Genomic DNA, 12,060 nt, shown 5'->3' with positions numbered 1-12,060 from the left:
TTTTTTTTTTTTTTTTTTTTCTTAAGGACAGAATTATCCAGATTCTGGAGTGAAGGAGGTAAAATAACCTGTGTAAAGGGACCAGCTCACTAAGCCGTACTCCCTCTGCCTTTGTCAAGAGTGGTGGCCAGGATAGAAGGAGCTGGCTGTGGGATGTCCTCTTTGACGCATGGCCTTAGCACAACAATGACCCATTTCTAAACCCTTCGAGCTTCCTGTGCTTTGCCGGAGCCGGGCAGGGTGGTCCTAAGTCATCACTGGTGACAGCCTGTCCAAGGGACCTGAGTCATTCTTGTCCACAGCTGGGGCTTTGGGGGCAGGGCATGTGATCTCTGGATGTGGCCATGGTGCTCCGAGTCTTTCCCATGCTGCCTCGGGCACCCTCACACGGTTCTGGCTCCCCGGGCCTCCCCTGAGTTGCCTTACCAAGGCAGTCCCTTTAGGGTGAGTAGGTGCCGATCATGCTCCCCCTGTCTCTGGCATAAAATGCCAATGAGATGGGCAGACAAGTCAGGCTGGGACTCAACACTGAGCCTGGGCTTCAAGGGCCCAAAGAGGAATAAGCACATTGATATCACTTCAAACAGAGGCTGCTATGCTGGGGGGCTCTTGCACCTCCATCTTTGGAGAGGGCCTAAGCATGACTCCCCTGGACTTTTCTGACACCTGTCGGACAGGGCCCAGGCCACAGGTGTTCCTCCCACTCGAATCCATCAACTGTCGCCATCATGAGGGTAGCCTTGGAATGGCTAATAACAATACAAGCTTCCATTTGCTGAGCTCGCACTCTGCCAAGCACTAAACTATGCAATTCACTTGCATGAACCTGAGTCGATGCATGAATATCCCATCCCATTTTACAGATGGGGAAGCTGAGGCACATGAAGTGAAGTCACTTGTCCACCTAGGCCTCCACCCCAGGCAGCGGTAGAGACAGGATGACCTGACACAGCCCCTCTCTCTCCTGCTCACACACCCTGACAGCCCCCGTCCTCTGAGGGGTGGAGTCTGGCCTCCGAGGAGGGGACACTCCCCACCTTTAGCCTTGTTTCCAGCACTGCCCTGTGCCCTCTGCTCCAGCCCCTCCCTGGCTCAGCCCGGGTCTCTGTGGGCCTGCCTCCTGTGTTTGCTCCTGGTATTGCGGCACCCTTCTCTCCACTGGGGAGAGGCTGCTTCTCTTTCAAAGCCAAAGCCGCCTCTCCTTTTCCTCATGATGCATTTTCTGATTCTCCAACTGCCAGAAGTGGCAACACTGATGCTAGCAGCAGTCACCATTCATAGAGTAGATTCTGGACTAGCTGTGTGACCTTCAGTGAGTTATTCTGCCCCATCCTGCCACCATTTCCTTGCCTGTAAGATAAGGTTAGTCACACATCTGCCTGTCTGTGAAATGGGGACAACAACAAGCCTGCCTCACAGAGCCACTGTGCTTAGCAAATAAGCTCATACCTGGGAAGTTCCAGGGCGGAGCGTGGCCCTGGGTCGGCGCTCACTCTGTGTTAAGAGGATTTTGTCGTTAGTGCATCCAGAAGCAAGCTAAGCACTTCCTGGCATTATCCCACCTAATTCTCTCAATAGCCGGATAAGGCAGGCGCTGTGCGTGCCTCCATTTTATAACTCAGGAAACTGAGGCTTAGAGGTGTTAACTGTGTTGTAAAACTGAGACTTATACCCAGGATGGCCCGACTTCCAAGCCCTTACATAAACTGTGTGTGACAGCTCATGTGCCCCCAGACCTTTGTTCCAAAGTGATAAGGCGGTAGCTCTTGTCTCTGTATCCCTGGTGGGGGCAGAGCCCAGCATGTCATAGGCACAAAGAACACGGGCACAACTGAACTGAATGACACTGAACTGTGCTTGCAGCATGTTTCTGGCCAGGGCACAAAGTGAGATCACGCGGAGTGAGAACCCAGGCCTTCACAGAAGTCTTTGCTGCTGGCACGGTGCCGACCCAGCCCGGGTTCTCAAGCTGGGTACACTTGCAGAAAGTCTTACACATGCTTTTAATTGTAGGTTTGCATTTCAATGATTATCTAAAATTATTTTACCAATGATCAAAACTCAATTTCTTTTCTGCAGTGGTAATTTAAGATAGAAAGATATTTTCATAGACTGAAGCTCTCCCTTTTTCTCAAGTTAGCATGTCTCAACTGGGCTGAGGACAAGTTCTTAGGGATGCATGAGATATTTATTTATCATAAACATTATTCAAATTAAAGCAATTTCTGGGCTGGGGCCGGGTGTGGTAGCTCCCACCTGTAATCCCAGCACTTTGGGAGGCTGAGGCGGGCAGATCACATGAGGTCAGGAGTTTGAAATCAGCCTGGCCAACATGATGAAACTCCATCTCTACTAAAAATGCAAAAATTAGCTGCGCATGGTAGCACATGCCTGTAATCTCAGCTAACTGGGAGGCTGAGCCAGGAGAATTGCTTGAGGCAGAGGTTGTAGTGAGCCAAGATTGTGCCACTGCACTCCAGCTTGGGCGACAGAGTGAGACTCTGTCTCAAAAAAAAAAAAAAAAATTCTGGGTTGGGTGTGGTGGCTCATGTCTCTAATCCCAGCAATTTGGGAGGCTGAGGCAAAAAGACTGCTTGAGCCCAGGAGCTTGAGACCAGCCTGGGCAACAGAGTGAGACCATGTCTCTATTAAATAATAATAATAATAATGATGATGATGATGAAAAGAAATTTCCTCTATGCCACAAGGATGGTTTTGGTTTTGAAGATTTTTGGAAGAAGTCTGCCAGGGCACTCTCACCTCCTCTCCCTTTGGGGTGGGGTGGCAGAGAACATAGTGCCAGGAGAGTTGGTGCGGAGACAAGGGAGCTGTGAAAGAGCCCGGTCTCCTTGGCAAAGTATTGTCTTTCCAAACCTCCACCTTCCTGCTGGGCCCTGGGCCTGCACAGGTGCAGAGGGGCCAGGGCCTGGCTGGCCAACCTCTGTGGGGCTATGCCCTCCCTCAGCCCCTAGGTGGGTTTGTTCAGGGCACTTTTCACAATTTGCGTCATTTTATTTATTTTCCTCTTTCCTTTTTATTCTTCCCTCTCTCTCCTACTATGCTGTAAGCTCCATGAGGGCAGGGAACCTGTCTGTCCTATCTTGATTTTGTATCCCCAGAGCACTATGCCTGATGTAGAGTCAGACTTGATAAGCATTTGTGAATAAACGAATAAACCTGGGCTAGGTGGACCAACGTCACTGAGCCTCAGTCCTCAATTGAAAAAATGAGAATGGCAACACCCACTTTATAGGGTGATAAGAGTGAAATGATCATTTTGAATGTGAATTACCTGGCCCCATGTGTGGTTCCAGGGAGACATGTGGTTCAAAGTCCACTCCCTGTCCTCTTTTTTCCTTCAGACACATCAGCATATTTAAGAGATATTCATCATAAATGTGTCTCATTTAACAAATTAAGTAAATGTAGAAAAATCACATATAGGATAAACTATAAGGGGGTTACTTGCTCTTAGAAAAGGTTTAAACAATAAACTCCTCTTATGTACTTAAAATTACCTAATTTACAAAAAAAAAAAAAATTATGGAGGCTTTCTGAATTATGTTTTACAGGTATTACTGCATAGCCACCCACCTCACTGTTACCCTTCCCCAGCCCCCAAAAGCCCCCAAGAGCACCTGAGTGAAAATGAGAGCGACTGAAACACGGTCCTCAGCTGGAAAAACAATGAGAACCTATAAGGCAGGCCAGGTTTATGACTCCCCTTTCCAAGCCCTTGAGGGCCATGACAGTTTCATGCTCACATGCTTCTGGGGTGTGGTGACCTACAAAACTGAGGGTACTGGCAAAGGAAAGACAGGCCTTGTGCCTTCTGGTCACAAGGTGTGGCTGAGGGCTGAGCTGAGTGAGCCAGAAAGGCCTGCTAATAGACCTCTCAAAACCACCACAGTGTTTAGGGGCCACTAGCAGGGCAGGGACTGCCGGGCTCTGGGGTTGAGGGGAGATACTTACCAGAACTGCCATCTGGACGACCTCCGGCTGCTGCAGGAACTCCGGGTCCACGGCAGGCCATGCCTGGAGCAGCACATTGGCGTCCCAGGAGTAGTGGGCACAGAGCTTCCTTGGCACCAGCGCCAGGCCTGCAATGCCAAGGCACAGAAGAGTGGGGTCACTCTAAGAACAGGGAGGCTTATGAGAGCAGGACCAAAGCTTCCGCCCCCACACAGCACAGCCTGCCAGGTGCTCAACACTTTGGCCTGGTTTAGAATCCCAGGTTGCTGGGGAGCTCTTGTTGTTCACAGACGGCGCGCAGGGCTGTGAAGATGGGTGGCTATGCCATTCTGAAGTGTGCATGTGGAGACACAGGCTGCTGGTGTGAATGGCATCCCCCTGAAGTTCTGCTGGTGAAGGAATGCCTTTGTGCTACCCTGAGAGCTGATTCCAAAGTACGGAGCGGCATTCGCTACCTATCTCGCTTATGCATTCTATAGTCTGAGAAGGCCTCCCAACCTGTTCTTTTACTCATAACCAACCTATTCTTTTACTCACAATTACTGGAGCCAGGATGCAGTGAACAGCAGGACACTCCTCACCATGCGCAGAGGGATCCTAACCTTCCCGCAAACTTCCTCTTAGGAATGGAGCCCTCTGATTACTGGAATGGAAGGAGCTTTCCTTGGCTCAGGGTGGGCCAAACATGAGGAAACACTGAGGAATGAAACCGTCTCAAGCCCCGTTTCCCAGAATGCTTCGTGCCACAGCCCCCAAGTAGAGGTGGCACTAAGGGTAGCAGAAGGCAGCTGTCCAAGTGCAGTGGCAGTGGCCAGTGCTCCAGGACTTTAACTAGGGCTCGTCCTAGCAGGGAAAGCTTTGACTTCAAAGCCTCTGCTGTCATCTCAGCCCTTTGGGAGGCCGAGATGGGAGGACCGCTTGAGGCCAGGAGTTTAAGGCTGGGGAACACAGCGAGACCCCATCTGTGAAAAAAAAAAAATTCGCCAGCATGGTGGCTCCTGCCTCTAATCCCAGGTACTTGGGAGGCTGAGGCAAGAAGACTGCTTGAGCCCAGGAGTTTGAGGCTGTAGTGAGCTATGATTCCCCACTGTAGTCCAATCTGGGTGACAGAGCAAGACCGTGCTTCATAGATAGACAGATAGGTAGGTAGGTAGGTAGGTAGGTAGGTAGGTAGATAGGTAGATAGATGCAAGCCTCTGCTGATTTCATGAGTACAAGAGATGCCCCCAAAGGTACAGGGAATACACACCACAGAAAAATAGATGCCTGGGCAGAAGCGGGCAAGTGAATATGGCCAGCATGCCCATTTTGGAGCAGTGCCCTGGCAGCTGTAGTCCTCACCTGGGAATAGCTTTTCCATTGGTGGTGGAACTGGCCCTTCGACACCTCTCCCTTGTTATTAGCCCTGAGACTAGAACAATGCATTAGAGGGATAGGTCCATGGCTCAGGGTATGGGCTGAAGCTGAGTCTGTGACAGAGGGAGTCAATTCCACCAAAACCAGCTCCAGTAACACTGGGAATGACAACTTTTTGTTTTATCTTCCTTGATGACAAATGTAGTGTACACGCTCCTTGCAGAAAATTTGGAAAGGTCCAAAATATAAAAATAAACATCGTGTTCACCCAGATAGCATTTTTAACTTTTTGAGATGGAGTTTCGCTCATTGCCCAGGCTGGAGTGCAGTGGCACAATCTCAGCTCACTGCAACCTCTGCCTCCCAGGTTCAAGTGATTTTCCTGCCTCAGCCTCCCGAGTAGCTGCGGTTACAGGTGCCCACTGACAAGCCTGGCTAATGTTTTGTATTTTTAGTAGAGATGGGGCATCATCATGTTGGCCAGGCTGGTCTCGAACTCCTGACCTCAGGTGATCCACCTGCCTCGGCCTCCTGAAGTGCTGGGATTATAGGCATGAGCCACCGCACCCAGCCCCAGATAGCATTTTAAACTTATTTTAAAAGATAATAATTTAATGTATGCAATACTATTTGTATATATAAACCAACTCTACAAAACACTACCACCACAAGATCATGTTGTAAATACAATTTTGTATGTTCTTTTTCCCATGTTTTAAAATGATATTTCACAGCAAAAATGACACACAATTATATATATATATATATATATATATATATATAATAGGACCCTAGTTTAATAAAAATTTTATATGAACAGATTGGAAGGAAATAGTAATAACATCAATTGGAATAAAATAGTAATAACATTGGTAGTAAATAAATCCAAGTAGTATCTCTGGGAAGGAGAAGTATGGGTGATTTCTCTTTGTTTCTTTTTTTGAGACAGAGTCTCACTCTGTCATCCAAGCTGGAGTGCAGTGGTAAGACCTTGACTCACTGCAACCTCTGCCTCCCAGGTTAAAGCGATTCTTGTGCCTCAGCCTCCTGAGTAGCTGAGACTACAGATGTGCGTCACCACGCCTGGCTAATTTTTGTATTTTTAGTAGAGACAGGGTTTCACCATGTTGGCCAGGCTGGTCTCAAACTCCTGGCCTCAGGTGATCTGCCTGCCTCAGCCTCCCAAAGTGCTGGGATTACAGGCATAAGCCACCATGCCCAGCCTTGTCTTTCTTTTTAAACTACTATGTTATAGATTTTCTACAAAGGATGTTTTATTACTTTTTTAATTTGAAAAAATATTTAAAAATAACATTTTTTCGTCCTGTGAGATCAATTTTTTTCTTTTAGTTTCTTTTCATGATTTCATTTTCTTCTCCATATAATCTTCAAATCTATTAGTAATTTATTTTGTGTTTACTGTGAAAAAACATTATTAAAAAGAAAACAACATGGTCAGCGTTCCAAACCCAATTTGTTGAATACATCTTCCCTTCCCTATTGGTTTGTGATTTTTCTTTCAAGATGTATTATACCAGGGACTGTTTCAAAAACTGTTCACTTCTGAGCTACTCAAAGTGCCTGTTTGCCATGAGGTAAAGAACTTGGGCCAGAATGTAAATCAACACATCGCCTCCTTCATTGAGAGGGGAAAAAATGGTAGCCGAACTCAATGGTGTCTTCGGTGACACAGCTGACTTATGAGCTAGCACAAGCTCCTTATCTTGTTGTGGACTGGAGCTGAGAGTTCCACCGACTGCTCTGACTTGCACTTTCCATCAGTCCACTCTTCTGTTGACCTGTCTTGGTTCTTGTGCCAGTGCCACAGCTTTATTTGTTGTATGTAGCTTTCCATGTTTTACGATCTGGCACTCTTGCTGTAACCCTGTGTTGCCAGTCAGCCTGAGGGAAGTGAAGACTCCTTAGAAGCTGAGGATCATGTGGTATGAAAGACAGATTCCTGCTGCCCAGATGGCTCCTGTGGCCCGGGGCTTTTGCGCTTACTAATGAACCTATTCTGTGTCTAACAGATGTGCCTTTTGGCAGAAGGAGAAAGGAGATTCCTGCTTGTTCAGATGGAATCCTATTAAAACTCACATCTGAATATGAGACCGAGGTCACAGAAGAGAGATCATCACTTCTTTTAGCGAGCTGGCCCTGTGTGGCTTGTCCTGTGACCCAGCTGCAGTGGGAAGATTTCCAAAACCTCCGTATGGCAGTTGTACAGGATGCCTGGGAGATGAAAGGACCTTGGACACAAATGTTCTGGGCAGAAGCTGTTACAAATTCCACTTTAAAAAAAAAATGAGGAAGCCCAGCCTTCCTGGAGCAGTCAGGATGCTTATTTATAGTAGTCTGGGTCCCTGCCAACATTTCCATATAGATGGGAGTGGGGCCATCCTGTTCAGCAGTGAGGAACAGAAACTCAGGACCCTGGTTTTTATGTAGTGTTTTTGCCTCCTTGCTCATTTTAGGGAAGTAAAAATGCCTAACACTTGCATGGAAAATACAATGATTCCTTTATGTTGTAATGCCAAGGGGAGAGGTCAGGTGGAAAGCTGGCCTTCAGGACACACATGGGGAAAGTCCAAACACAGGCTGGGAAGTGGCAAGGCCCTGGCATGCAAGCCTACCTGACAAGGCTGGCTGTGGCCCACAGCCCACCCCTTTCTTCCCCTTCTCTGGGTGAGCTGCTGTTGCAGACTTTCCCGCAGAATAACTGAAACAAGCCTCCTCTCCCCACTGAGAGGTGGTGAGGCTGCCATGTCACCAGGGCACCCCAGAGGGATCATGGCTTCTGTGGATGGCAGTCCTCTCCTGCTGGCCATCTTCAGGCCTGCCTCCAGCTCATCTCCCCACCCCTGCACTCATAGACACACCAGCGGGGAAGACGCGGGGGCTCTGTGGCGTCTGATCCCTGCTGTGCCGCGTCTAGCCTTGGCAATTCCAAGGAAGTGAATAGGAAGTGAGGCCACTTTGCTTTATCCTTTATCCAGAGAAATAATTTCATTGACATTATTTTGAAATAGCAACATCTGCACAGCACACACATTTCGTGTATAAAAAACTATCAGAGCATCAGTGGGTATCTTGTTCTCCCCTGTAATTATCACACATACTTCCATATGATTTTTACGTTTATAATTTTGTTGAAGTTAATGAGTACAACGTATAGAGAGCAAAACACAATAGCTACATTTCACAGCCACTTTTTATAAAAAGCTATGAAGAAAGTCATCCCAAATTATTTTATGAAGAAAAATAGAGTTGTGGACTGAGACCTCAAGAGGGAGAATTCCTTCAGAATCCCTAAGGGAGATAAAGGCTCTCCTCACTGTGCTCTCAAACTTAAGGTGTTGATGGATTACTTGGAGATCATCAGTCAGACACCAGAGGCAAAAGCAAGAAGGAAAAGTCACTGTAGAACTATAAAAATGGCCAGAGAAACAGAAATGCTAAGATCTTACTTATTTTAAATAACTTGTATTTTGGACAAGGGACTAATCTCAAAGAGGCACACAAAGACACACACACACACAGACACACACACACACACACACACACACAGCAAAAGAAGGACTATCACCCAAATGCCCATCACTACATTCATTGGTTAGGACTCCCTATCTCTGTTAAAAAAGAATGGAATATTGTTGATACAGAACCACTCTAAAGCACAGGAAGAGCAAAAAATGTTTGTACAGGATGTTAACACCTGTATAAAGGTAGACAAGTCACATCCATCCATCACATTCTTCTGTCAGATTAAACATAGCATTGGTGACAAAGGTTCTCTGGGAAGCAACTGAGTGACAGCTTAGGACACACTTTCTAGTAATGTTGAATATTTTACAAAACACGTATAGACATGCTTTTCAATTTACAAATTAGGTTTTGCTTTGCTTTAAGAAGCCCAGAGAGGCACGCTGGAAACTGGACAGATTTTCTGCAGATGGTTGTAGGCACTTTTCTTCAGAAGCTGGGCACATACAGAGTGAGTTCACTCCCTGGGAGCAGTACCCTGAGGGCAGGCCAGCCAGGGCTCCGAGTGCTCCTGCAGGCACACTCCACGCACTCTGCCACACGCAGCAGAAGGAATGCCTGCCTCAGACAGTAGTAAGATGAATGGTTGGATCTGGTTAGGTGTGTGTGTACATGTGGGTGTTAAAACCTTCAGGCCAGGTGTGGTGGCGCACACCTATAATCCCAGCACTTTGAGAGGCTGAGGTGGAGGGATCGCTTAAGCCCAGGAGTTCGAGACTAGACTCGGCCCTTTTCGCTACAAAAAAATCAAAAATTAGCCAGATGTGGTGGCACACGCCTATGTCCCAGCTCCTCAGGAGGCTGAGGCGGGAGGATCACCTGAGCCTGAGAGGTTGAGGTTGCAGTGAGCTGTGATCATGCCACTGCACTCAGCCTGGGCAACAGAGTGAGACCCTGTCTCAAAAAATAAATAAATAAAAATAAAAATAAAACTTTCCACTGGAAATGAATTCCTTCCTCCCTCCCTTCCTCTCTCATGGTCTATACTATTTTCCAGAATTAGAATCTCAACACTCAAGACTTATGAGTTTAGAAAGGCAATTAAAAAAATCCTTTATGCTGCAATAATTATAGATTCACAGGAAGTTACAAAGAAATGTTCAGGAGGTCCTGTGTACCCTTCATCCAGCCTCCTCCAATGGTCATAGCTGGCATGATTATATCACAATATCAAAACCAGGAAGTTCACATGAATGCAATCCACAGAGCTTATTTGGATTCCATCAGTTTAATAACTAATGTGTGTGTGTGTGTGTGTGTGTGTGTGTATGTGTGTGTAGCTTAGCATAACCATGTGTAGCTTCATGTAACCACCACCAGTTAACACAGTCAAGAGCCACCATCCCCAACTCCTAACCCACGGCAACCATGAATACGTTCTCCATCTCTACAATTGTGTTATCTCAGGACTGTTATATAAATGGAATAATATGGTAGATTGCTTCAGTGATTAACTTCTTTCAATCAGCATATTCTCGTAAGATCCATCCAAGCTGTTGCCTGTTGGGTCATTTTTGAGGATGGTGAAATTATGTCTCCAACATGAGCACCACCAAGGAGCTCGCTGTTTGGTGATATATCATCCTTCCTTCCCTTCCTTCCCTTCCCTCCCTCCCTCCCTCCCTCCCTCCCTCCCTTCCTTCCTTCCTTCCTTCCTTCCTTTTCTTTTCTTTTCTTTCTTTATTTTTGAGACAGAGTCTCACTCTGTCGCCCAGGCAGGAGTGCTGTGGCACAATCTCAGCTCACTGCAACCTCCACCTCCCAGGTTCAAGCCATTCTCCTGCCCCAGCCCATCCTGAGTAGCTAGGATTATAGGCATGTGCCACCACGCCCGGCTAATTTTTTGTATTTTTTAGTAGAGACAGAGTTTTACCATGTTGGCCAAGCTGGTCTCCTGACTTCAGGTGATCTGTCCGCTTTGGCCTCGCAAAGTGCTGGGAATACAGGAGTGAGCCAGTGTGCCTGTTTGATGCTTTTCTGCTCTTTTACTGTTCACCAACAAAGGAACCCTTGAGTCTTTCATCTAGAAACAGTATCAAGTGGCTCCAAATACTCAAAATTTCCCTAGGTAAGCAGCTACCACCCTCATCTATATAGGACAGTATTATGGTAAACAAAAGAAACTTTGTGAATTCAGATGTGGTGTCTTTAGCTTCTCAGATCGGAAGCTTCAGGAAGGAAAAAAAAGATTTCCTCATCCTGTTTGCAAACTGCCAAGACGCTGGGTCTGTTTCTTATAAAAGGTCTCCGTTCACTCTTTAAGCAATTGATAGAGGACTGTTAGGCTCTAAGTACTTTGGGCATCTCTAAAATGTTTTCTTTTTATCCAGGGCAATAATGGCCACTATGCCAAGAGGACTTCAAATCTCCCTTAAGAGATAGATCTCAATTCTGTTGCTTTGGGGAGAACTTTTCCTTTGAAAATCAGCCTCTCAGGGGAACTCTGGGAATGGTCATTTCTGAACATGCCACCTTGGTGGACCATGTTCTCTTCAGTCATTCTGGAGTTATCTTTCTAAGATGCAGGAATAAAACCGAAGGTATATGAAAGGTAAGTGTTTTAGAAAAAATGAAATATGCATAAAAACTGTCTCAGATCCTTGGGACAGGAATGACTTGACAGTCTGAGAAGACAATATTGAGGCCCTATCACAATATAGTGCTTCTGTTTGCAAAGGACTTTCAACATCCTGTTCCATTAACCCTCCTCACATGCTGGGAGAGGCAAGAGGCATCATTTCCCCATTCTCTCCTGGGGGCACCTAATGCCCATGAGTAATGACCCAGGGGGACATTCCTGGTGCTTAAGCCTCCCCACTTGCCTGGGCTATGTCCCCAGCTGCTCATTCAGAAAAAACGATACACATCTCATGGGGGAGAGCAGGAGACAAAGGTTTCCCACTGCTTCTTTGAATTGAAAAAAAAAAAAATTAGTTGCTATAGATCTGTAAAACTTTAGGGAGGACTGCAACTGAAATGAACACAATGTCCACTGCTCCAACTGCTCTCTCCCGCTTTCCTACAAATGCCTAGAACACTGCCTGACACATAGTACATGCTCAATCAATGTTTATGGAATGACTGATGGAAACACTGTAGCAAAACTAAGATTCCATCTAGATCCGCTCTTCACTATAAAACAGATCGCAAAAGCCCCGGTGGGGTAACGCGTAGAAAAATCACGGTGCA

General features: G+C 46.6%; 1 protein-coding gene across 2 annotated transcripts in view; it reads right to left on the bottom strand.

The window, feature by feature from the left end:
- The window catches only part of LARS2 (leucyl-tRNA synthetase 2, mitochondrial), a 167,498-nt gene that overhangs the window by 8,743 nt on the left and 146,695 nt on the right, over positions 1-12,060 (bottom strand). For both annotated transcript variants that reach the window (XM_033212320.1, XM_033212319.1), the window contains one exon: positions 3,973-4,100. In XM_033212320.1, the coding sequence (XP_033068211.1) occupies positions 3,973-4,100 (128 nt within the window). The remainder of the gene's footprint in view (positions 1-3,972; positions 4,101-12,060) is intronic.

This window comes from Trachypithecus francoisi, unplaced genomic scaffold (assembly GCF_009764315.1).
Source record: "Trachypithecus francoisi isolate TF-2019V2 unplaced genomic scaffold, Tfra_2.0 Lachesis_group0, whole genome shotgun sequence".
Taxonomy (NCBI): Eukaryota; Metazoa; Chordata; class Mammalia; order Primates; family Cercopithecidae; genus Trachypithecus; species Trachypithecus francoisi.
This window is presented reverse-complemented; position numbering and strand designations above follow the sequence as displayed.